The following is a 23,679-nucleotide window of genomic DNA, read 5'->3' as shown; positions in this document are numbered from 1 at the left end:
ACACAGCCCTCGCACCACAACTTGTTGGAATCTCTATCATCATCCATACATTGCATTTGGGAAGGACTTGTCAACATCATTCCACAGGTCCACCTCATAAATTCCAGACTCCTTTAACCTAGTACCGTATCTCATTCTGACTTCCTTATTACCCAAATGCTCAGCAAGCTCCCGCCCTGTATCCGTACTATTTCCCTCTACTTTTTCCATCGCGGTTTTCATCAGCCTTGCGATCGAAAGATAGCTGTCGTGATCGCGTATGAAGACTTTCCTACATGCGAATATTACGACCGCAATAACCACTAGTTGTCCCACAGAAATTGCCGCGAGCACACCAATAGCCCTAGGCCAGCGTACTTCGAGTACAACGTTAACAAACGGTCTCTCAGACGCACCCATATCCCGCGGCACCTTTGGTAACTTAGTCTCGGCGCCGATGATGGCAAGGAGGGGTAGGCGTGCTGCCAGGTGTGCAGCATATAGTTCCGCATAACTCGAGACCTTGCCTCTCGGGAACTCCCCGGTAAGGTTAACATCGAGGTTGTTTAGGAAACCTGGAGCCCTCCCTAAGCTTGAGTAGAATCGCATCGCTAGGCTGGCGGCCCAGCTGTATGTATAGAATATTTCAAAAGTACCAACGAAGAGGAGGAGATTAGCAGTATATGAAGAATTTCCGGGGGCTAAGCCGTGCAAGAGGTCCGTTCCGATACCTAACCTGTTATTTTCATCAGTTAGGCAAGTTGTGCACTCGAAATAGGTGCCAGTTCGGTTCCTAGCGCCCCGGTATTGTTTTTGTATATATATATCTTGAAGGGCTCTGTCAGTCTTTCGGAATCGAGTAATATATATGAAGTTTTGCACTTACATGTTGTTGCACACCCCGCTGGAGCTGAGAGGTTACCAAAATTTAGCGGCGCTGCCCACAAATAGTCGGTCACCAAGTTCGAGAAATTAAATATGCCCGGCAATACTTGGAGGAAGCCTTCGCTATTGGCATTGACGCTTTCTAGTCGACCATCGATCAGCCCCGATTCAGCTCCTAGGATTATAGTCACACAAACGAATTACCGATGCTACCAACGAGCTCCCCGCCCTCGTAGACATCATTCTCATAAAACGTCCTTCCAACACAACTTGATGAACTATGGATGACCTTATTCTTTGATGAAGTAGTCTCGAGCCCTTGGTATTCTTTCAAGGAGTACGAATATGTAATTGTGTCTCCTTCGACCTTTCGGTCGATTCCCTGTCCGCCCAAGTTTGTCACGTTATAATTTCCTTGGTCTGTGTGGTTGAACTCTATCGGAACCGTAACTAGTCCAACTGTTGCATGGCCGTTTACTTGCGCTATTTGTGTCTATCAGCTACGAACACTCGACGGCCAGCCAAAAGAACAAGACGACTACTGACTGAAATCTGGGAATAAAAACTCGCGATCTTTTTCGAAATCACCCGTAAGAGAGCCCCTGGGTAGGTCGAGCCAATCCTTTGAGCCCCAGTCTGTGACCATGACGGGATACTCTATTCCTGGAAGCTCGTTCAGATCAAACGTTAATCCAAAGGCAGCCACACTTAGTCGACCGATGATATTGATGAGCAGGAATCCCGCCACTACAATCGTCGTTACCGTCCATCGTCCATTTTTGGTGTGATACCAGATTAACCTCAGTGCCCCGGTCGGTTGAGCCATGCCTAGTATCAAATCAACCTTTGTAACATACGTATACAGGTCAGTATATTATCTCTTCTCACTCGGGTCAGGAGTTGAAACTTTACATCTTGGGGCTTATTAACTTCCCTCGCCAGCAACCGCCACCGGATCATATTCCCCAATAATTGTAACAGCGAGCCTAACGATAAACTCACAAGCGACGATAGCAAGATTGCGAGGGCGTTGAAGCCCCGCTTCTCCCAGCGGTCGAGGTGTCCCATTCCCGCGAACCTTTCAAGAGTTACCATTATGAGTACGCTGAAGACGAGCGCACTCACGAAGCGCCAGCTTATTTCTCCCCGAATCACGCGCCAAAGATTGGACCGATGCGTCAGCTCTTTGATGTGAGGCGAGCTCTTAGTCAGCTTCGCTGGCTCGGATGAATCATTAAGAGTGAGAAGGGATGTTCCCTCCATTTGTAGATAATTTAGGTGAGTTTTGATGCGAAAGGTATCTTATCTGACGTCTCCACCTGGTAAAGTGGTGAATGCTTGTGAAGCCAAGCAGTTTATCCAAATAACTTTCTTTCCACGCCAACTTCAACCGATTATAAAGAATTAGTAAATTGGAAACTGTCCGATATCAGGATGGTCGAAGAAGCTCTCGACCGTATGGAGAAGGTCTTCTATTTATACCTCGTGTTGAGTTGAGGTATTGATATGGAGGTAATCATTCTTCTCTACAATCATGCTACAATTTTCTATAGTTTCTGCCATATTTTGTCTCGAGGCTACGATATTTTACGATCATTAAAGTGCTACTCACACGGCCCCTCCCCAGCCTTACGATTCAGTTGGAGAACTATCCGCTGAGAGCTCAGTGAAATTACAGGGGCACAACCGTGATGGCTAGCTTGCCTGCATTGAAAACAAGGCTCTCATCACCGGCTCGTTTATCTTAACCATCCGTGCCGCATTATCTCCATGAGCTCCAATGCGCAGCCCGCCACTTTAATTCCTACTCCAAATGATTGGCTGATCAAATTCTTCTATCAATACAACAAACAAGGCCAAGAACCTTTCTATATGGACACCTGATTCTTTTACCACCTGTCTTGCAAAATTAGAACTTCAACCCCCAGGGCTCGCAAGATATAGTAGCCGATGTAACGAGCCTTGAAGCGTTCAAGACAGCGCTCCGCAGTATGTATGTACGTGCCATTAATAATTATATATATATATTCGATCCCAGCAATCTGCATGTTTTAGCCCGACTATATTGTGTCATCCCGGATTGTACAGTAGATTGCTCGGTATACCGGAATCTAAGCTCCAGATATGGGTGTGCATGCATGGTGACACATACATTTGATTCCCATCATTGGTCTCAAGGGGCTGATAATTATAAGGCTTCATATGAACTACATGTTACCCCTGTTCCGAGAATCTTATACAAAGCTTATTACATACTTATTACCTAAGTTACTGGGGTGCAAGTTTATATTTTGATGCTCCCGACTCTCTGACGGGTCTGCATTCTCTTAGAGAGGGAACCACCAAGTTTGACCACATCGTCCGCCTTCATACCTCTGATGAGGGTTGCCGCTCGAGAGACTTTAGCAAGATCAGCCAAAGCCAAAGGTGCCAATATTATGTTGAATATTACTAGAGGCGCGTTTTTGGGGGTCATCCACAAGTCTCGACTGTAAATTTCGAAAGCTACACCGCCAACAGTGCCCAATATCGTAAGAACAGCGCCAAGCAGCAACAGAGCCGAGAGCGTGTCCCGCGAGAGGTACTAGGAAAAGAAGAGGAGTGATGGAAGCTAATATCATTGCCTTCCTTTTGGCTTCTTCTATCTCTTGAGCCACGTCTTCAATCCGCTCCATATTTTCAACAGCTGCTGCAATCGTCAGAATGGGCAGAAAGACAGCATCAATAAACTCGCTTGGATCTCCATGATAGCCATAAATCTTCAAAGCCATGAGCGCGTCATTGAGCTGTGGGCCTAGGGTTCTAAATTTTCTCTGTGCACCCTCGACGGTAGACTTGGGATTCATGGCCTCGCGTGCGCTGTAATCCACCGGATAGGAGAATGCACCCGCTCTCTCCAATCACCATTGCTTTCTTTGTAATTCTCAAAAGAGAACACCAGCCGCAAGAGATAAAAGTTCATTCTCTATTCGACATGTTGCCAGGTTTTTTTTCTGTTTTTTTCCCCCTCAATATTTGAAAGAAACGAACATGAAATTAAGTGCAAAGCAAAAGCGAAGAGAAGACCAGCCAGTCGCAATAGGATAAACCAGGCGAGTAAGAGAGAATATACATAGGAAAGAAGAATAGTTAGGGAAGGGAACAATTCGAATGCAAAAATGCTCTCAAGCCGATAGATAAGAAATTTAAAAAAGGACACCCGTCCGGTCGGTCGGTCCGCACTGCTGTCGTTTTTTGTTTCTAACTAGAACCAGGATTTCGCGCGAGCAAAAGACACTGTGCTTGAGCTGAAAGATGTACGAGGGACATCTTAAGAAAAAAAAGTAGCGCATCGAAAGTAAGGAATAATAATGAATCGTTTATCTGCCATCCGGGGCATCTTTTAGTTTGACGTCACCATCGTCGTCTTCACCGTCCACGTCTATATCCTCAGGGTGTCTATCTCATAATTAGCGGCCATTTCAACCAAAGTCGAGGCATTGTTATAACATACCCGAGTAATCCTTTGACGTCCTTCATTTCATAGTGTCTCTTCCTCATCTCCATAAACTTCTTATGTTTCTTGGCTTCTGACTCCTCGCCTTCTCCTTCATCCTCTCCATCCTCATCTTCGTCTCCTCCGTGCTTTCCATCATCCTTTAGCACGACTTGCTTCCCACCCAAGTTTTTATGTTTCAATGTATCCAAATCCTCCTCTGGCTCACCAATGTCCAACCCGGGTATCTCGTCATCTTGGAAGAGCCCTCTAGGCTTCTTACCGATGAGTTCCGGGCCAGATCCGCCAGAGTGATCCTTTCCTTGAGCTTTATCTAACTCGTCAACGTCAAGCTTACTGGCGTCGAGTAGCTGAACAGGGATGTCGTCCTCTGCTATGGCACCTTCTCCTCGTCCAGCGGCCTCCTCAGCCTCGATTCGCTTAATTTCCGCCGCATCTTCCAGAGGGTCGTAAGTTTTGGCATAGGGGGTCTTTGGTTCGGTGATTTTCATGGTAGACGATTTTTCTTGTTCGTTGAGGTAGAGGTTTGCTTCGTCCCATTTTAACTGCGGGGAGTCGATTGAGTCGCCGGATGTAGAGTTTGAGCGCGATAGAAGGGATTGCCGACGGGAGGAAGAGGAGTTTGAGCGACCGAGGAAGGATGAAGAACGGCGACGGCCGGCATTTTGGAGGGTATTTTGGATGGTGAGATCTTTGTCGACGGAGTTGGGATGTTCTGATTCTGGGAGAGTCACGGAGTGGGGGGATGGGCCTGATTCGCGAGATGGTGTGGAAACGGGAGGGGTTTCGGGGAAGGAAGGGTTCTTGAGGATGCCTAAAGGATATGTTAGTGTTTGATTGAGCTATGAAAAGATGAGGAGAAAGACTTTTAGGCCGTTTAGCCTCGGGTCCGTGAAGTGGTGGTGGGGAGTGGGACATGGCTGCTGATAGCGGGGCTGGTGGAGTTGGTTGGTGTAGTTGGTGCACCGATTTCTTCACAGCTGACGGGCTCATACGGGAGAAAGCGGTAGGGCAGTTGGTGTAGTATTTAAGCGATCAAAATGCAATATTGAAGCCTGTCAATATGGAGGGAATATGTCTTTGAAGCAGTGGTAAGGATGTGTAGATGGGATGGGGGCCTGGTCAGAGGTCGGAGTTGTTGGAGTTGGTTGGGGATTGTCTGGAGGTAGAAATGGTGGTGTGTTGGTGGTCTGTGGCGTGGTTGGTAGCCTGCAGTCAGTCACTATGCAGTGGAGCTGTACTCCCGTAACTAGGCCAAAGATCAGACGAGGTACGTGGAGTCAATCAATGACATCATGCATCATGGCCACCCCAAATTTTACTAAGAATCGAGCCAAGATCCAATCCGACCAGCTCTGCGATGCTCGTATAACTCCGAAAGCTGCTGCTTACGAGAGTAGCCCCCTGGCAATCGATCTATCCTGGCCTCTCTCTTCCTTTTGGGGGGGAATGGGTGGCAAAATTATTATATACATGTATACCCTGAAAATGGAAATTTCGTGGCAATAGGTCAATTGACTTGCTAGCCCCTAGCACTCGATGATTATCCCCTGGCCTTATAGTTTTGGCTCCAGCTTCCTGTCTTCCTAGATCTTAGGAGGTGTATATAGTCCATTTGTCGAAATGCCAGTTGAATCGCTCGTCCGTTTCTTGAACGATCCCATTTTATTTCTTTTAACAAACCCCTTCCCATAACCACCTAATTATTAAAGTCGCCCGCGCGATTCATCGCATCCCGCGTATTAGACCGCCAATCACCCGGCTCAGCAGGCCTTTCTAAATAATACGGCTCCTTCGTTCCCAGTAACAACTGTCTTTCTTGCTGACGCTGATACTCTTCCGGGCCCAGGTTTAAAATTTTTTGCATATCCGAAATACTTACCTGTGTCCGTTTCCTTAAGTTCCGGGCCCTGGTTTCTCCCCGTTAAGATGACTTGGGCCATTATGGTATTTCTACGACGGATTTTGGGCGGAGATGAGTTTCTGAATTCGATTAATAGCGTCTTGAGACTCCTGGGCGCCGATGGCGGGGAGAGGTGTTGGGTTTATAAGCCTGGGCACAATAACACCCTATGCAAATATCAATGTAAGTATTTCACACAGTAAAGTCAATAACCGGTTTATTTTCCAACTTGGATTGGGTTATATAATTTGAAATTAGGACTTACTCAGAGTTTGTTCACACAATGAAGCAAAAGTCGGATCATGACACATAAACCATCTCGAATAGAGCGGGGAAGTCATCAGGGCGCCTTTGTATCTCGAGCACCGCTACAGACGAGCGTTGAAAGGATATTTGTGTATAGTCCTTCGTAAGTACGCGATACTATATGTCTAACCGTTTTAGCTTCAAAGAAAGGGATTACGAGCGATCCCTTCGATCGGTGAGGAAGTCCTTCTGCATTTTAAACCTCACACGGGATCTCATGGCTCTCAACCAATCCCTTGGTCCTCGCCATCATGATGCATCGCCGACCCCAGATACAGTACTCTAGTGCACAATATCCCCGTAGTAATTTTGACTGGGTTTAAATATTATTCTTGTAGTTATAAGCGGAGTTGGCTTTTGCAGCGTTAGAAAGATAGTTATTTACTTACTCGATATATCGTGAGGGAATAGTATGAAGGCTTAGCACCCTTACTGGCTACTTATAGTATCAGTTGCACAGCAAAGCTGTGCCCTTGTCATTGTTGCTTGTTTGCCCTCTTAATATGATGTTGCGGTCTGCCTTGGCGTCGCAAGTATCTCGACACCCTAATGTTATTTTGGAATCACTATAGCTATCTAGAGGCAAGCTAGAGATCAATTCGAAGGATTGGGGTGATGTTGACCTCTTTTCTATGCCAATTGATAGATTTGTATGTGCGCTTCAAAATGCAACAAACCCTTTTATATTTAAATACTTATTTACACACATCGAGACTACATACAGACGGCAAGGCTAGATGTTAATCGATGTTTCGAGGGATACCTGTTAACTACGTAAGTACCTAGGTAGGAGTCAAGGTAGAAGCTATAATAAATCAAAATAGAGATGAGCTTACTGTCGTTGTTAGCTTTGCAGTAGCATCTGCAGGTGGTTGAAGCTAGAAACTATACAATGTTCAAGTGATATATAAAGTATCTTACGTAGCTTAGCTGCGATAATACCTCCTCCTACCTCCTACTTGCGAGATGCAACAATGCCACAAAATTCCGCTCCCGTCAGCAGCTCTCCATCTTCTCCGCGGGCAATCATTCATCAGCTTTCTCAATACCCTCAATTACCATTTTATTCTTCCTAGAAACTTACTCGTCGCTCTCATTCCATTGAAGTCGCGTTCAAAAATGGCCTGTCGATCAGTATCATCTCCAGCTCTTGATCAGAGCAAATTTGGTCAATTTAAGTACAACTCGTCCCTGCCTAACACCCCTAAAGACCAAAAATCTGGTTTCCGCCGAAGCTGACACTACAGCTCTAAAGCTACCGACATGGATCGAGCTCGCGGTGACTGGCACGCACCAAGACTAGACATCTGGGAGGGACCTTCAGCAAATACCCGCTGGCCAATATGCGTTACCGCCAAAGGAATCAAGTTTGTGTCCCTTCGAGGGTTGAATAAACTCATCTGGGATAAGATTTTATCATATCTCCCACGAAAGTCCCTTAAGGATTTCAGTCGCGTCTCTCGAGCTAGCCGTTTCTTGTCAGCCGGGTATCTCTTTAAATCCGTCACAATCGGGCCGGCCGTGATTCAGGGCTTCAAAAGAGAAAGTCCACATCTCGTAAATTCCTCAGGTATCTTCCCTTGTTCTGAAATCAGGTTCTCCCGAAATCGCACAGACCAAGTACTCAGCTAACATTCTTCTGAGTAATATCAGGATTGGCATGACCGATATGCGCTGGGCACGCCACTTTTTCTTCGAGATCAATGAATACTTCAATTTGACTAGCTTGGAGTTGCACTATATCTTAAATCAGTGGTTGGAACCTACCACAATCTTTGCATCGCTCCGCGAACTATCCCACTGCCGCTTTTACAGGAAGTTGGTTCATCTCACTTTGAGCTTTCAATACAAAGAACGACCACCATGGGGATACACCAACTGGTATGGAGTGCTTCCAAAACAGCAACAGGGGTTCCTTGGTAGCCCGCTCACCAAGGCTCAGACGAACGAACTGATCGGATCTTCGCTTGATCCTCCCCCAGCACTCGAAAATGCTACCCTCAACGTTAGTGAAGGCCTAAGTCCTGATAGAATTTACTACAAATTCCTTTCGATGGCACCAAACCTACGCGATCTTGATATCGAAGCGTGGATGCCTCCCACGGCATCTTTGAGGAGAGCTCAGGTCATGTTTCCTAACCTCCTGCGTCTACGAGTTGGATTGAAAGAGGGCTTTGCTTCGCTCCCCGTAGTTCTCGACACAATCGCGGAGCAATTTCCAGGATTGGTTAGCCTTCAGCTCGATAGCTTCGGTGACTGGTGGCGATGCGCCCTTCAAGGCAGTTGCGTTCATCCGGAAAGTTTGGATTGCATTATGAAGTTGAAAAACTTGAAGAGTTTGGTCATGCCTTGTCCTGCCGCTCTAGGGCCGAACAAATCTAAAATGATTACCCTTAGTGGTATTTACCGCCTCTGCCCGCAGGAATTGAATGACATGTTGGAGAAGTGGTATGAATCCGGTATGAAATTAGAAACGGCTACCTTCGACGGCTATCTTGTTCACCCCAAGGGAACTTTGCCAGAGTCTCAATATTTCGAACTCTCCTGCGTCCTTGGAACGAAGCTGGCGGTCAATCGGACCCACAGCAACAAGCTTCCCCAATCCAATGCCCTCGCAGCACACGGGCTAGTCCCCTGCAGCACTGAATCTGGGGTACGTTTCCCTTTGTAATAATAACCTTCTTTCGGAACTCTGCGCCTTGGCTGTGGATCGGTAACCTGAGTCGGGGCACAAGCTCGTATACTCCACCTTGATATTTCTGTGGGCCAAGTCTTCTTCTCGAGCTCCTATTCTAGGCTAGGAAGCTAGTGCTGTCTTGGTATCGAAGCGGGTACCCCTTAGCTCCGTAAGTATGCATGGGTAAGCTTCCCCGGATTTTCGCAATACCCAACCTGCATCACGAAGCTAAAGTGTTAAAGATTTTGTGATTCTTTTCTTTTCTGTCTTTTTGTCAAAACGAAAATTCTACATACAAAACCCCTTTGTACTTCCTACAAAATCTCTCTCCTTCATCACTTACTCCTCTTCCATCTTCCATCTTTCATCCTTCTTTCAAAACAAAATGTCACTTCCAACGCATCTCTCCACTCTCCCTCCCGAGCTCTTCGCATCGATATTACTACATCTAGACATAACCACAATCAAATCCTTCTCTCAATGTTCACTATTTTTTCATGACGTATCTCTTCCATCCCTCTTCCATTCTTCAACATTGTCCCATGAAAACATTCAGTTATTCAAAAACGGTGGCCTTCTCGGTCAGCGAGCCCAACATCTTCGGTATATTGTTGCATCCCATCCTTGTTGCATGTTGTCTTAGCTCTTCCCCAATTAAATATCGTTTACGAGGTGAATTAATGGGTTTCTCCTCTCGAAACAATGCAATAGTCATCTCAGATTACATCTTGAACTACAATCCATCCGGGCAGGGATCACTGATGCCCTCGTAGAAGTTCTTACGCAGCTCTATCTCTTCCCGGCTATCAACAAACTATCCGTTACTTTCGTAGCTCATAGGGACTCAGAGAGGACTTTGTTCCTGACGGCTTTCAGGTGGATTTCACAATGCTCGTTTTATCACAATGTCAGATCTCTCTTCCTAGAGACTGAAATATGCGATACTCAGATTTCGGCACAAGACCGAAAGGATTGGTACTCAAAGTGCCAACAACGGGACCAACTCTTTCTTCAGGAAGTGGTGCAATCTGGAGAAGCCATTGATGTCATCCCTCCTCTGAACCTCCAAGAAGCGATCATTAGCATTTCTCCTCAGAGAATAGGAAAGCAACTACCGTATTATCACTTTCTATCCAAAGCCAACAGGTTGGAAAGACTGGTAATCAACAACGCTGTTACATTTCCCAAGGATTTCGAAGCCGAAGAGGAAGGACGGAAATGGAACTCTTGTGTACCAACACCAATAATAGAGCCAACAGTCCCTAACGCCCCCTTCTATGGCGTGAAGTCCCTCACCATCAAAATCACCGGTTATCCATTTGGCAGAAAACTCAAACGTCTCGCTGAATGTTTCCCAGACCTCGAGGAACTTGATCTAGTCCTCGATGAGACAAGATATAGAACTGCAGTAATCAATCCAGATACTTTCATCCAAACATACGACGGACTACTGGGCATGAAAAAACTAAAAGCCATATCCATTCCCTGGCCAAAATTGAAGGACCCAAACTGCCCTCCACCTCTTCGGAACACATTCCGCAAAACACTTGGAAAGTGGATGGCAGATGATCAAACTGATTCCGACATGAGGATGCTCGGGATTGAAGAACTTGAAAAATGGGTCTTGTACTGGCAACAGTGTCAATTGCCTTTGGAAAAAGTGCAGTTTAATGGGTGGAAACCGGTAGGACAGTGGCATAGCGTACGCAAATGGGTTACTTGTACTGTTGACAAGTACGGTGGACCGAATAGAGGTAGGAAGTCGATCTGGGAAGAGTGTGATCCAACTTATGGGAGGTAACTTTAGGGCTTTGTTCAGATGCCACATGGCAGACTACCACATGGCCAGCTTAGTGTTGCCCTTCGACCCGGGTATCTCAAATATGTACTATTAAGTGGGTATACCTATAATTATAAATTCGTAATAATACTGTAGCACCCAAACCGGTTACGTACCTTGATGCATTACCCATCCATTGGCCTTCTCTAGCACCGTATATCCCCAAAACGATAGAACCAATACACCGCGCAGAAAAACGCTATCCATGCAGTACCCCCTCTATAATGGCCGTGGAATCCAAAGAGCCTCTCCCAAACAAACCCTACCTCTGTATCCTCTCCTTCTTACTCGTCAAAACCATCAAAAACTTCGCGGCATGTTCACGGCGGTTCAATGCTCTAGCGCAGCCTTACTTGGCCCGCACGGTCAACTCCCACAACAATACCTTGAATTATTTCATGAAGGCCAAAGGCTTAGGGAGTTCCGCGAATATACTCGGTATTTTTCTCCCCTCTATGTCGCGAACTTTGGTTGATTTGATTTGGGAAGCCTGAGGGTTTTGAACCCTGCCATGGCGCTCGCCTTAACGGGCATGTATCATTTTTCCATGGCTGATATCTCAATCGCATGCTGCTGAAAAAATTTCAGGGATCTCATTATCGAAGTCGCCTTTTCTGAGAGCGAGACAAAAGATCTAGCAAAAATCCTAGACAGTCTCGAGCACTTCCCCTATGTGACATACCTCGAAATATTTCTAGACGTCGCGGTCCCAATCAGAATAAATCTGACGTTAGCGATACTCCTCGAAGTATCGAGAGCCCCTTTCTACCAAACGCTCAAAAGACTGTCAATCGAATTTTCCAGCGACCACGTCGATCCAATCTTCGCCGGACTCAATCCAACCGCTGTATGGCAACAGATGTCAGCGGAGGATCTTGGGGTTTTGGGAAATCCGATTGGTCATAGTCGATTGTATTCGACCATCGGTAGCACTATTCCTCCGACACCAATCTAGAAGAGATAAACCTCGATAGGGGACGCCAGACAATCGCCGGACTCGGTCCTTTTGCTAAATTACTCTGCTTGTCACCAAAGGCAAAAGTGTTGACGGCAGGAGAGTTTGGGTCTGGAACATGGGAAGACAGAGAAGTCGACTTGAACATAACCCCAGTTCGCATGTCAGCGGCGCTTCCTCTCTGTGGCGTCCTAACCGCATTAGAAGCGACAATGGCAACCAATCACTTTACGGAATCAGCCAAAGTTATCGTTCAAGAGTTCCCAAACCTTGAGAGCTTTGTCATGCGGGTACCCGAGACATTTTACTATAACTTAAGTCTAAATTCAACTTCGAGAACTTGGCTGGACGACCAGATCATGCAGTTGAAGAGATTGAAGAAACTTGCGATTCCCTGGTCAAATGTAGTGCGATCGACAGATTATGAAAGGCATCAAGGAGGAACCTTCATAAACTTATCACACCAGTGCATGTGCTATGATCCTGTGGATGGAGGGCGTGTTAGGCGCTCTGATATGCTAGACATTGAAAGTTGGGTTGCAAATATCTTGGTGGAGGGTAAGGTTCCCCTGGAAGAAGTTCGCTTTGGGGTATGGAAGTATTCGGTCAGTTGGCAGTGCAGTATCACTACGAAACCTATTCAGCAGCGCGAGATTGTAGAGTTGTTTTCTACTATAACCAGGCGTCCTACCCTCTTGACCTGGTTTTGGGAATTCGATTGGGAGGAATATGAGATGGATTGATTTCGATATCCCAAACGCCGAGTATTATCATTCTTGTCAGGCGAGGATCGCTATCATCAAGGAATACAATCGGTTTACACTTATAACTTTGCCGTCTCGTAGTTTATCCGATCTATAAATTTAATAACAAACTTATAGGTAGAGAAAAAATTTGATAGTTTTATAGATACAAAGACAACCCTAGAGAACTCCAGATTTAACGCCATGTGCATGTCGATTTATGATAAAGCTCCCGTCGTTCCCAAAATCTATCAATCCCATAAAGGTTTTATGCAAATAACCCTATTACATATGCTTTCAATCTATGGCTTAATCGTCCTTCTTACCCTTTCCGTCTTTAGAATCCGGAAAACTAACAATAAGCTCGCACATAGGTACTAGTGTATGTTGCTGCTTGTGAGTGACAGTTGCCGTAACTTTGCCCTTCCACTGTATTACATATCTTATCAGTATAGCTCCATAACTACTCAATTGAGAGACAAAAAGCGGGATATTTAATTGGACTTACGTGTTTGTGAGTCGATGTCACAGTCTGGATCTCGAGTTTACAACCCGGTCCGCAGGGAACCCTGGTGACCTCTCTGATGACTTCCTTATAGATAGTATGGACTGGTGAAAGGCGTTTTGTGACAGTGAAAACTGCCGGTGTCTTGCATTCTGGGGCCGGGGCGGCTAGGATGGAGCTGTACATATACAGATTCTGATGTCAGTATTTTCCCGCTGTATACATTTGCCCAAGAGAACTAGTAAAAGATATTTTTCCATGAGTGCCTAGACTCGAGGCTAATCTTCCATACCCAGCGAAACCCAGAGCAGCAGCAGCGACGGCGGAGAACTTCATGTCGAAATATATATCCAATAAACTCAATCGGCAATTAAAAAAATGGATGGAAGCGTCTAGTGTTATTGTCGCAAAGGAATGTCGATTTCGTCGAAGAAAGGAATGAATCGAAAAAGATCTATAGCGAACGGCTAGGTGTGCAACGGGGAAACGAAAGAAAGATGGCTGCAGAGCAGCCCACTGGGGGAGTCCAGTTTATATACCCATATGCACAAATGCAACGCTACACCGATCCATAACTTTACGCAATCTCTTATACTATCCGACATGAATGATTGTAGTAGGAAGGGATAAGCAAATTAAAGGCTGGGCGGGCATACGATTACCAAGTTATGTAACAGATGGCATTACCATGCGAACATGGTTTAACGTGGGGCTTAGGTACAGGATTTGACGTTTTTGCGGGAAAATGGGAGGGTATAGACGACACTGTGGAACATGGTTAGCAGTGGTTGAGAAGGTTGTTGGAAGCGGAGGTTGCAGGGGGTTGTTTGTGCGACTATACTGCTTTTGGGTTGTGGACGAAAAGGGAAGTCTGAAGAGGTTTTTGTTGCTGAGGTTGAAGCATGTTACGAACCTGAGGGATCCATTCCACTTTCTGTAAATCAGAGGACTCTTTCGAGGGATAGTAATTATTACGGTTGGATTTAAAATATTTCATTTCATTGTCCTGTATACGAACTCGTTTCAGGTCATAGGAATAGACTTGTTATGACAACACAAGAGGTCTCAAAATACAACGTCTCCTGCACGTTCGCCGGAATGGGCTCATTACCCCAGAGTTCGAGGCAAGGAATGCTGGGGTTGACTGAAACAAAGCCGCTACTGACGCCATAGACTCATTTTTTAAAAAAAATTGAAGCGCGGTGGAATTTTGAATTCTGACACCGATTTTCCGCCGCATGGCCTTGAGGCTACCTATCCTAAGACCCTACTTCATGTAGCCTCTAAGTGATTACGAAAAAACCGATCAGAACGTCGCCGTTATTCCCACGTTCTCTTTGATAGGCCCCGCTAGGCGTAACTGATCACTCATCTGCGAATCGACCCGACCGTGGTAGTACCAACGATAGACAACGTTGCTATGTAAATCGTAGATCTATCAAATAATTTGTATATTTAGATACTAACGTTGCGTTGTAGACCTATCGATGATGGTATTTACAAGTAGAGAGCAGCAAAGTAACCAGAGTTCCGATTGAACTCTTTCTTCTCACCTCCATCGTCACCTCCCGGCCCTCCTTATAGAACCCCGGAAACTATTATTTTTACACACAGTTACACACCCCTTTTATAGGTCTCCCACGATCGGCTACTAATATTAAATCATCACTGACCTCATCGATCAACATCCACAATGGCTCACCGCCTGAACGACCTCACCGAGGAGGGGCAGTATATCCTGCTCTCACACCTTGGAAAAATAGACGCCATTGAGAACTTTTGTGACGTCTATCCCCAGTTTCGAAGGACCTATTATTCTCGTATCGAAAGTTTCAAGGAGATCAGTCCTAATTGGCTTCTTCAAGACTCCTATACCTATCTCCGTGAGAGCATCTGGATCGCCAATTACCGTGGGGTCTTGAACAGATGGGACACACCCACCGCAGAGGTCAAAGGAGCGATCGATCAATATGTCGCTTACGAACTTACTGGTAGAAGAATGCCGGCCGGTGAATGGCAGAAAGGGGACAGCTGCTACGATATGCCGGTTGATGGCATTCAAGACAAGTTGATCGCCAATCATCGATACATTCTCAAGCTCTACCGACATTTGGTCGGGTACGAATTGAACAGACGCGATGCTACAGAAAACGGCGGTGCCGTTCGTCGAACGCTCAGAACGTCTGCAAGCCAACAACCAAGTAAGGCCAATAAGGTCAAAGTCTGGCCTACAGTTTATGAGAAGCAAAACTTCGTCCGAGCCCTCTACAGACTCTGGGTCCTCGTTCTCATGGGCTGCGAGCACAAGAGACCTCTGGACCGTAATTTGTGGTTGGGTTGCGTCATGGGCATTTGGAACGGAGATTTCTGGGGGTCCATTCACGTCATGGCCGTTCAGAAGATCATACACGAAGCCATTGCATCTGCCATCGATGAAACTATATATAAAGACAAAGAGAAGACAATCCCCAGGGGTGATATCGATTCCGGTAATTGAACAGAAGATCCATGACAGCATCAAAGGTTGATATAGATAGGCTAACGGGAGTACAAAGCTATGTTTGAACCCAACTTCAAAATTGAGATCGCTAGCGCATCCCTTCTCCATGATTTTCCCGCTTTGGTCCCAAACTGGTTTCAAGCTGTCGGAACTCCCACCAATCGCCAAAAGCGAGAGGAACACATCAACGATATCCGCGAGTTCTTGAAGCGTAGGGTCTGCGTTGATCGAGACGTGCCATCCGCCAACCTCAGCATCTTCGATACCCACTCCGAATTCTACAAGTCAAATCTTGTTGAAGGCCGATACATCAACCAAAGCATCGGTTTCCAGAGAGTTTCCAAGCGTGGAGCAGGTCTTGAGGTAATGCCATACTCAGGAAACTTGCTGTGGGTTCAACTTGACGATATCAAAAACCCCGCGGCATCTTCTTTGGATCTGAGCGTTGTTATCTGGGACAATTGGAGGTGCAAAACTTGGGGGTTTAAGAATCCTTCATTTAATAGAACTAATGTGTCATTGATCCCCCCCGGTTCTACCTGAAGATTATACCTTCTTGACAAAATGGATCTGTCAACATGTTTTTACGCTGTCGGGTTTTCTTCTCCTTCCCCTTTTTCGGTTTTAGAGATTGGCGAGTTATGTTAAGGATTATTGCATTCGAATACACAACTACACAAGGACTAATTGACTGACGAAAACGATTATCGCGGTTTGAACATCAATGGGTTGCTAATAGAATTGCCTCTTAATATAATAATTATTAACATTTAATTAACATACAATTGACACTGCTCGTTTATCCTGACATTGCTTTAACTAATCCTCCGCGGAACCTGTGCTATCGTACTATAGGTTTAAATTAAAGATAATAAGAAAAATTAATTACTAATGGCCCGGGATTTGACCTCCTGAAAATAAAATATTTCCACCGCCCTGACCATTAAACATCTTGTTCAGCCTCGCCTTGCTCAGCAACAGGTGCAGTCCACTTTGTCCTTTCAACTCCGGAGCAGGCAATATAGGTCGCAAGTGCTAGTATCGTTACATCCCTTCTCCGTGCAAATTTCTTTACCCCATGAGCTTCCAATCTCTTCTAGGAACATGCTAACATCCAGACCCCAGAATGCATAGGACCCGTCCCCCATCAATCGTACTTCGCGCTTACGGCCGAGTTCGATGGCACCTTCGCAGAGCTCGGTTATGACTTGTTTGGAGGCTTCGGGGGATCCGCAGTCGCACATGCATTCGAAGCGTGGTACTGGACCGGTTTTTCCGGTCCACGGGGCGGTGAAGCCTTGGTCGATTGTGGGGTCGATTTTGGCGAGGGCTAGGGTGAGGAGAGGGAGAAGGGCGATGGTGGTGGTGAAGAGCATTTTGGTGGATTTTGGGGTACTTGTGGGAGACTTGTATTTGTAGAGGATGTTATATGTATATAGAAATGGAGTAAAGGAGTGAAGTTGGAGAGTCAAACAACTCGATCAATAAATTTCTTTAGTAGTTTGAGGGAATGGATAGTGTAGAATACTGTAAATGATTGTTTATCTTGAGTAGCCATTCAAATCAGAAGGAATCTATGCTTGTATATACCCCAATGACCATATCCTCATACAGAAATCGGTATTGTCCGACCCGATGGACGGGTACTTTCGAGCCATATCTCATAATGCTAAGCTTCCATATTCGGCTCCGCAAGAATGGCCGAGACTCTGGCCCATAATTCCCATAGACTTGGTATTTCTAACTAAGAAATTGGAAATGAGGGTTCCCAAGCGAGTTTTAGACGTTAGTGGATGCGTAGAAGGTCGTATCATTCAAGTTCAAGACTTTTTTTCTATGCGCATATGCGCATTATGGGGCCGACGGTTGGCGACGGCGGTTGACACTTACAAGGTCTAGAATATTCCCTAGAATTTCTAGCATCCTGGACATATCATATCAGGGCATTGTATCATTCAAGAAGAATTGGTGGGTCTAGAAAGGAACCGCCGCCCTTGTCATGTCTGAGCTTCAAGCTTGAAGTTTGGGGTTCTTAGGACTCATGCTACTCAGCTTCCTAACCGATAAGAAAAGTATGATCTCAAGCACATACTATTGAACTTTTCTTTCGTAATTCCAACGTTCGAAGCATTGTGAATGTGTAAATTTTTGATGGGGAAAGGGTTGGCATTCGTCAAATTAAGATATAAAACAGAGATTCTGCCACCGAATAAGCATGTCCGAATGAAAAGCTTCAATGTAGAGGGAAATTATGCATAGCAGCTCCGAAGCCTTAGAATTCTGGTGCAGAAATCTACTAGGATGTCATGAGCTATGAATTCGAATTCGATGTGGCCCTTAGCTTGAAGAATTCAGCTTAAGCTTTGTGTAGTTGTGTTTTGTTGTAAATTGAACCTCCCCGGTCCCGAGACATATCCGCCCCGGAAGTCCCCATTATCACGGGCGACGTCATCTATCGCCAACTCAGCTTTGATCTCAACCCCGTCCTTCCTAACCCCGGTCCCGAGAGGCTCCCACTTCCTCATTGCGCACACAATGCGCCCAGCTCAGCGTTTCATCTTCCTTTCCATCTTCATATTCGTCGCTTGGTACCTTTTCCTTCGATCTCCGGCCGCCAAAGTTGCCATACCTGTCGAACCGCGAGATGATTTACCACCCACAGTCGCTAAATTCGTGAAAAAGAAGCTCAACAAGGCTCGTCCGATAACTTTCACCATTGCCGACGAGTTTTCACTCGACAATCTCCATAACATACGCGAAAAATTACTACCATGGGGTCGAGCTTCGAATTATGTTGTCCTTTGTCTGGACGAACCGTGTATGAAGATGAATGCCGGTGGAATCAAGAGGATAGACGTTAGCATGGTCCGTGGCGGCCGTGGTACCGTTCTAGTAAGGCTATTTTCGACTCAATTGAACGTTTCAAAGCCTAACCATTTGCTGATACCACGTGTAATAGATCCTCTTCGCACTCTATCTTATAGAAAATAACTACTCGTTCCTCCACGTTGACTCCGACATCTGCATCACGGGCACCCACGATATCTTCTCGCGCACTCTAAAGCAAATCGATGACTCCTGGGATGTTCAATTCATGGAAGAAAACGATAAGCTCGATCCGGGATTTTGGATGTCCAGGCCGTCTGCGGGAACGCTTGCATACCTTCGTGCTACGGAAGCGCTGCTCAAAGACCCCAAGAATAAGGGAGTCAGTGCGACATACCTCTTGCGAGAAGGGATTCGTGGGTTATCATTACGGTATCATTTGCTCGATGCGAAGGATTTTAAGTCTTGGGCGGATTATCAGGCCTGGGAGTCCCAGAATTTTGCGACAGAGCCACAGATCGATGTCTTGATACAAGGGACGACTGCCATACATTTCACGTGTATTGATAAATCCATTCGTCCCTACTTTGGGAAGTTATTTGGTGGATGGTCGGATTACAATGGGTACTATTCCAACATTAGAGGACGATATCTAATGGTCTCCGGTATCTCGGGTGATAAAGACCAAGTTATAAATTTCATCGCCTTGGCAATACAACTCGCCATCGACTCTGGTAGGATCCTTATTCTACCTTACCACGTCGAGATAATCCAGCGACAGATGAAAAAAGTCGGACCTGATACGATACCGGAGTATAAGCGTATTCCGACGTTTCCGTTTTACAGAGTCGTGGATATTCTTAGTCTTAACGGGGTGGTTGATTATGTTGAGGCGAGCTTTGCGTTGAATAGAGAGAAGTTCACGGGGAATGAAGTTTCTCTTGATACTTTGGTATTAGACGAGGGGATGTTAGAGTTGGAGAAGGGTGCGGGCTATCCGAAATTGGTGACGAGGGTTAGGCAGCAGTCTGGTGCAGCAGCATTGTCTATAGAGTTTCAAGGGTTTGACGTGAGGAATGCAGCGGGGTTTGAACGTGGGGTGAAGGATTACGTGAAGACGATCAGGGAGAAATTAAGGATTTGTCGGAATATCGATGAGAAAGAGACGGCTTGCGAGAAGAGGTGCACATGAATTACTTTCATATTAGAATATACACCGTCGATGTATTGTATGTTATAATTTATCGGCTCGCTAATGTACAATAAAATACAGTCTTCATCTACTCATCGCAGGTGTTTCGACCCGACATATATACAATCTGCACTCTACAACGCTCTCAAGATCTTTTGCATCGCGCTGAAGCATGGCGAGTTGGGGTCAATATGTAATTGCATAATGTGGTATTTTAGATTATCTTTACGGGTAAACCCATTAACAAACCTCTTGCACTCCGGAACGGGGCAGCAGAATTCCGGTTTGTTAGTCGCGTGGATGGTTTTATGGTGCCTTTGTAGGTCCTTTCGAAGGCAGAACGATTTATGACACCCTGGCACAATGCATGGGAAGCGTCCGGTTCGGGAGGATTCTCTCAGAGGGCCGGACTCTAGATTCCCAAGCTGACGGGCTTCGATTGTGTCCAGTATCGAATTTGGTGGTTTCCCCACCTCCATTAGCAAGGCCGGCGTTCCTGGCCGTGGTATATCGTCGAGCATCAGTCCCCCATCATCTCCGGTTATGACGCCTTCTGGACTCTCGCTACGTCCACTGCTAGTAAAATCTTCTGGCAACCTCGCATCTTGAAGTCGGTCCACCCACTCCCGATCGAACCCCCAATCACCGGTCCACTCTTCCATCTTCCTCTTCTTCCACCAAAACTCGTGGGAAATGTGGTGGACACGATCAGACCACGTGCTAAACGTTTCGCCGCAAAACCCACACCTCGAGTTCGCCGGTCCCTGAAGAACCTGGAATACGCCATGCAATGGATCTTCTCTACTCTCGTGATTCGCTTCAAATGTGGTTTTTAAACCGTCGATGTTATGCGCATCCCGAAGATGACGGGCGAAATGGTCGAACCGGATAAATGTCTTTTCTGCTGCGGAGTTTTCGTGGCACGTTCGGGCGTTTGGATGGGAGAAGCAGTGTTGCTCGAGAGAGAAGCAGGTCATTGATGTGAATCTGTCTGGAACGTCTCTTGAGGTTTGAAGATTGTGGTTTTGGCCGAAAGAGAAGGGTATATTGGAGGTATCCTTGTCGATATTGCAAAACCAGCAGGTGTTATATCCACATTCCAGGGCTTTGGCGGTATTGGCACCCAGAACGTTCCCGGGTTGCATTGACACTACAATACCATGCGGAGAGCAAGTCCATGTCTTCAACATCAGGTGGATGCTTTCTTCGTGGCGCTTCCAGGTCGATTTGGTCGAAAAACTTGTGCCGCAAAAGGTACAGAAGAACCGGTTTTCGGATTTAGATGCTCGCCGAGAGGTTTTGTGGTTATTTGTCATCGTACGTTTCCGTCGTGAGGGGGCACGGGATGATGTAGATGTTGTAGAGGTGCGGATTGAACAGGCATCTGATGCGAGGGAGGATGAGGAGCGGATAGAGCATATACTCGGTGTGCGGTTTGGTGTGGTAGGGAAGTCTGCATCGATCGCTAGACGTCCAAGTTCACGTAGACAATTCGCACGAGTCGCGTGACTAACATTTGAGGTGTTTGAACATAGGGATGAACCATCTGTTGCATCGTAGTCCACCATGGGGCCCGCTTCGAAACCTACGTAGCGGGTTGCCTCTAGCGACACGGGACTAGTGGCGCGAGGGCTCATAGCGGTATGATTGGAGATATGACGCTCAATAGCAGAAAACAGCGCCTCAGACTCGTCTTCAGATGAAGCGTTAACGTAACGCTCAAGGATGACAGATGGTTCTAGGATTTCCTGTCGAGAATTCGAAGCACGAGAAGACGGGGAAGGTTCGGATACTGGAGGGGGGTCTCCTAATTCTTGTAATTGAAGAGGATATCCCTCTTGTGTATTAAATGGGAATGCTTCAATGAAGGATAGAAGGTCACTTTGCTCCTTAGTCAGCGTGTAGTCGTCTACGCCGGCTTGGCCGAAATCGTATGTGGGCTGCGGGGTATTCGATACATCTAGTTCCAGGTTTGAGTTGAAATTGTTGGATATTGGAATCTCAGGGATTAACTCGGATTCGGCTGGTGGAGCAGTAAAAGTCGATAACGTTAACCATGTATCGATATCGAAATCTTCCGGTAACAGCGAGATGGGGTTCCTATTATCGAAGTCCATCATCAGGCTGTCCCCAAAGTCGCCCAGGCCCTCCTCCATCTTTTTTTTTACTAGCTGGAAACCAACCCCGCGGTTTCACTCAAGCCAATGTTGGATTGGAATTGTGCCCAATGATGGCCTGAAAAAGCCGTATTACTCGGGAAATATCCACTAAACGAGAAAATGCGACCGAAGCATGCAGCAGTAGAAAATAAATGTAAAAACCGCAAGGAATATTAATGTGGGTTAAAAGATCTAGGTCTTCTCGTTTGGAAGAATCATGTAGCAGACTGACAGAAGAATTTCAAAATACGGTCTTTGGAGTAGTCCTTTGAGTTGTGCTCTTGTTTATGACTAAGCCGGTGGCATTAGTAATATCGTTTGAGCTTATTCCTGATGCGGCAATTGTGCCCAATCGGCCTGACAAGGATCCGTCGATTCAGAGAGAATGGTATCAAAGGATAAGCCGGCTTGTGAAAGCGCGGGTATATAAATACCTCTTGCTCGTAGTAATAGTATCCTCCTTGAAGGTAACCCCAGATGTAGAATCTCGTGATAGTAAGTATGAACCCTCATAGTAATTCCGAGGCTTGTAGCTTGCCAGGCTGCTCTTCAGGAAGACGCTGCGTCGTCGACTCGAACTCTACTATGCAAACCTTAGTAATTCTTTTCGGAACCCGGCGGATTACTTGATCGGAGATAGGTTTTAAAGGCTCACTATCCTGCTTTGTTGAAGTTGCTCTGGACCAAGACTTCCCTTATGCAGAATTATCTCGATCTACTGGCAGCCAATCAAGTTGGGAGATGCAAGCTAGGTGCCATCGTATTGCCGACGCATAGGCGTGGGCGGAGTATACTCATGCCGACGGACATATTTGACCTACCTTTGAAGCTAAGCTGTGAATCGCGAATTCGATCGTGAGTAATATTAGGTACCGCAGGATGTAGACAAGCTATTTCAGCGCCCTAGTTTAATAGCCAATGCAGTATGAGGAGATATTGGAATTGAATGCAAATGGTATGACATGATGCGGCATTCCGATTCTAATGAAAGTTGCAACATGCAACTCATATTTCTGGAATTTTCGAGGGCTGTAGGCTCAAGACTGTGCGGAATCTCGAGACTAAGCCTCCAGACCTAGCTAAGGTATGGAGCAATACCTCAATACCAACAGACGAGTTTATATTCGTAAAAATTGCAAACAGCATAGTATACAGTCTTATACGTCCGTGGTCTTTATATTGTGTTTTGCAATTTTTACCAAATTGTATTGATTTAATATTTGTCGTAAATTATCGATACTCGTCTCAATCTTACTCGCATGTGTTGTCCTGTTGTCCCTATCTAGGTGGTCGACGTCTTGAGTACCAGGTGCTAACTAAGGGTTCCGGGTATCGCAAAGATCTTAAGAGTACTTTTAGTTTCAATCGAAATCGCAATGCAATGGAAAAGGTCCGGCAGGTCGATACGGCATCCTAAAACAATTTTCAAAATCCCGTGTCTTAAGATCTTGTTTCTTGATTATTGCCTTTAAGCAAACCAGACGTGTCGAACTACCTTGTAAGCATAGGTGAATTAACCTAATCGATCATCTCCGCACAGTTATGAAGGTAATTTGTCAGGTTTCGGATAAAGATATCAAGTCGGTAGAAATTGCCCCGCAGTAGGGTACCAAAAGGGCTTCGGTAGTACGGCACCACGGCACACGGCATGGAAGGGGTTATGGATGTTCCATATGTTAGGGTTCATATCTCGCAAAAGGAGTCCATTGGAAT

At 45.9% G+C, this 23,679-nt stretch overlaps 8 protein-coding genes across 8 annotated transcripts; 3 read left to right on the top strand and 5 right to left on the bottom strand.

The window, feature by feature from the left end:
• Positions 1–39: 39 nt before the first annotated feature.
• On the bottom strand, positions 40–1,959 carry DFL_008312 (uncharacterized protein; the record flags this gene model as incomplete). The annotated part of the gene is made up of 5 exons (XM_067638029.1): positions 40–806; positions 866–1,006; positions 1,069–1,347; positions 1,411–1,708; positions 1,777–1,959. The coding sequence occupies 5 exons, from the start codon at positions 1,957–1,959 to the stop codon at positions 40–42; spliced, it is 1,668 nt and encodes a 555-aa protein (XP_067485959.1).
• Positions 1,960–4,223: 2,264 nt separating this feature from the next.
• DFL_008311 (uncharacterized protein) lies at positions 4,224–5,278 on the bottom strand (the record flags this gene model as incomplete). The annotated part of the gene is made up of 3 exons (XM_067638028.1): positions 4,224–4,302; positions 4,358–5,174; positions 5,227–5,278. 3 exons carry the CDS (start codon positions 5,276–5,278, stop codon positions 4,224–4,226), a joined length of 948 nt encoding a protein of 315 aa, XP_067485958.1.
• Positions 5,279–8,238: 2,960 nt separating this feature from the next.
• Positions 8,239–12,784, top strand: DFL_008310 (uncharacterized protein; the record flags this gene model as incomplete). Its single annotated transcript, XM_067638027.1, has 5 exons — positions 8,239–9,222; positions 9,803–9,849; positions 9,958–11,043; positions 11,675–11,933; positions 12,017–12,784. 5 exons carry the CDS (start codon positions 8,239–8,241, stop codon positions 12,782–12,784), a joined length of 3,144 nt encoding a protein of 1,047 aa, XP_067485957.1.
• A 309-nt stretch (positions 12,785–13,093) lies between these two features.
• DFL_008309 (uncharacterized protein) lies at positions 13,094–13,625 on the bottom strand (the record flags this gene model as incomplete). Its single annotated transcript, XM_067638025.1, has 3 exons — positions 13,094–13,213; positions 13,293–13,467; positions 13,582–13,625. 3 exons carry the CDS (start codon positions 13,623–13,625, stop codon positions 13,094–13,096), a joined length of 339 nt encoding a protein of 112 aa, XP_067485956.1.
• A 1,357-nt stretch (positions 13,626–14,982) lies between these two features.
• Positions 14,983–16,332, top strand: DFL_008308 (uncharacterized protein; the record flags this gene model as incomplete). Its single annotated transcript, XM_067638024.1, has 2 exons — positions 14,983–15,778; positions 15,845–16,332. 2 exons carry the CDS (start codon positions 14,983–14,985, stop codon positions 16,330–16,332), a joined length of 1,284 nt encoding a protein of 427 aa, XP_067485955.1.
• Positions 16,333–16,732: 400 nt separating this feature from the next.
• Positions 16,733–17,165, bottom strand: DFL_008307 (uncharacterized protein; the record flags this gene model as incomplete). The annotated part of the gene is made up of 2 exons (XM_067638023.1): positions 16,733–16,824; positions 16,958–17,165. 2 exons carry the CDS (start codon positions 17,163–17,165, stop codon positions 16,733–16,735), a joined length of 300 nt encoding a protein of 99 aa, XP_067485954.1.
• Positions 17,166–18,324: 1,159 nt separating this feature from the next.
• DFL_008306 (uncharacterized protein) lies at positions 18,325–19,807 on the top strand (the record flags this gene model as incomplete). The annotated part of the gene is made up of 2 exons (XM_067638022.1): positions 18,325–18,681; positions 18,749–19,807. The coding sequence occupies 2 exons, from the start codon at positions 18,325–18,327 to the stop codon at positions 19,805–19,807; spliced, it is 1,416 nt and encodes a 471-aa protein (XP_067485953.1).
• A 134-nt stretch (positions 19,808–19,941) lies between these two features.
• On the bottom strand, positions 19,942–21,963 carry DFL_008305 (uncharacterized protein; the record flags this gene model as incomplete). Its single annotated transcript, XM_067638021.1, has 1 exon — positions 19,942–21,963. The coding sequence occupies one exon, from the start codon at positions 21,961–21,963 to the stop codon at positions 19,942–19,944; it is 2,022 nt and encodes a 673-aa protein (XP_067485952.1).
• Positions 21,964–23,679: the final 1,716 nt, after the last annotated feature.

Source organism: Arthrobotrys flagrans (assembly GCF_004000055.1).
Source record: "Arthrobotrys flagrans strain CBS H-5679 chromosome Unknown unitig_1, whole genome shotgun sequence".
In the NCBI taxonomy this organism is placed as follows: Eukaryota; Fungi; Ascomycota; class Orbiliomycetes; order Orbiliales; family Orbiliaceae; genus Arthrobotrys; species Arthrobotrys flagrans.
Note: the sequence above shows the minus strand (reverse complement) of the source record. Positions and strands in the feature narration are given on the sequence as shown.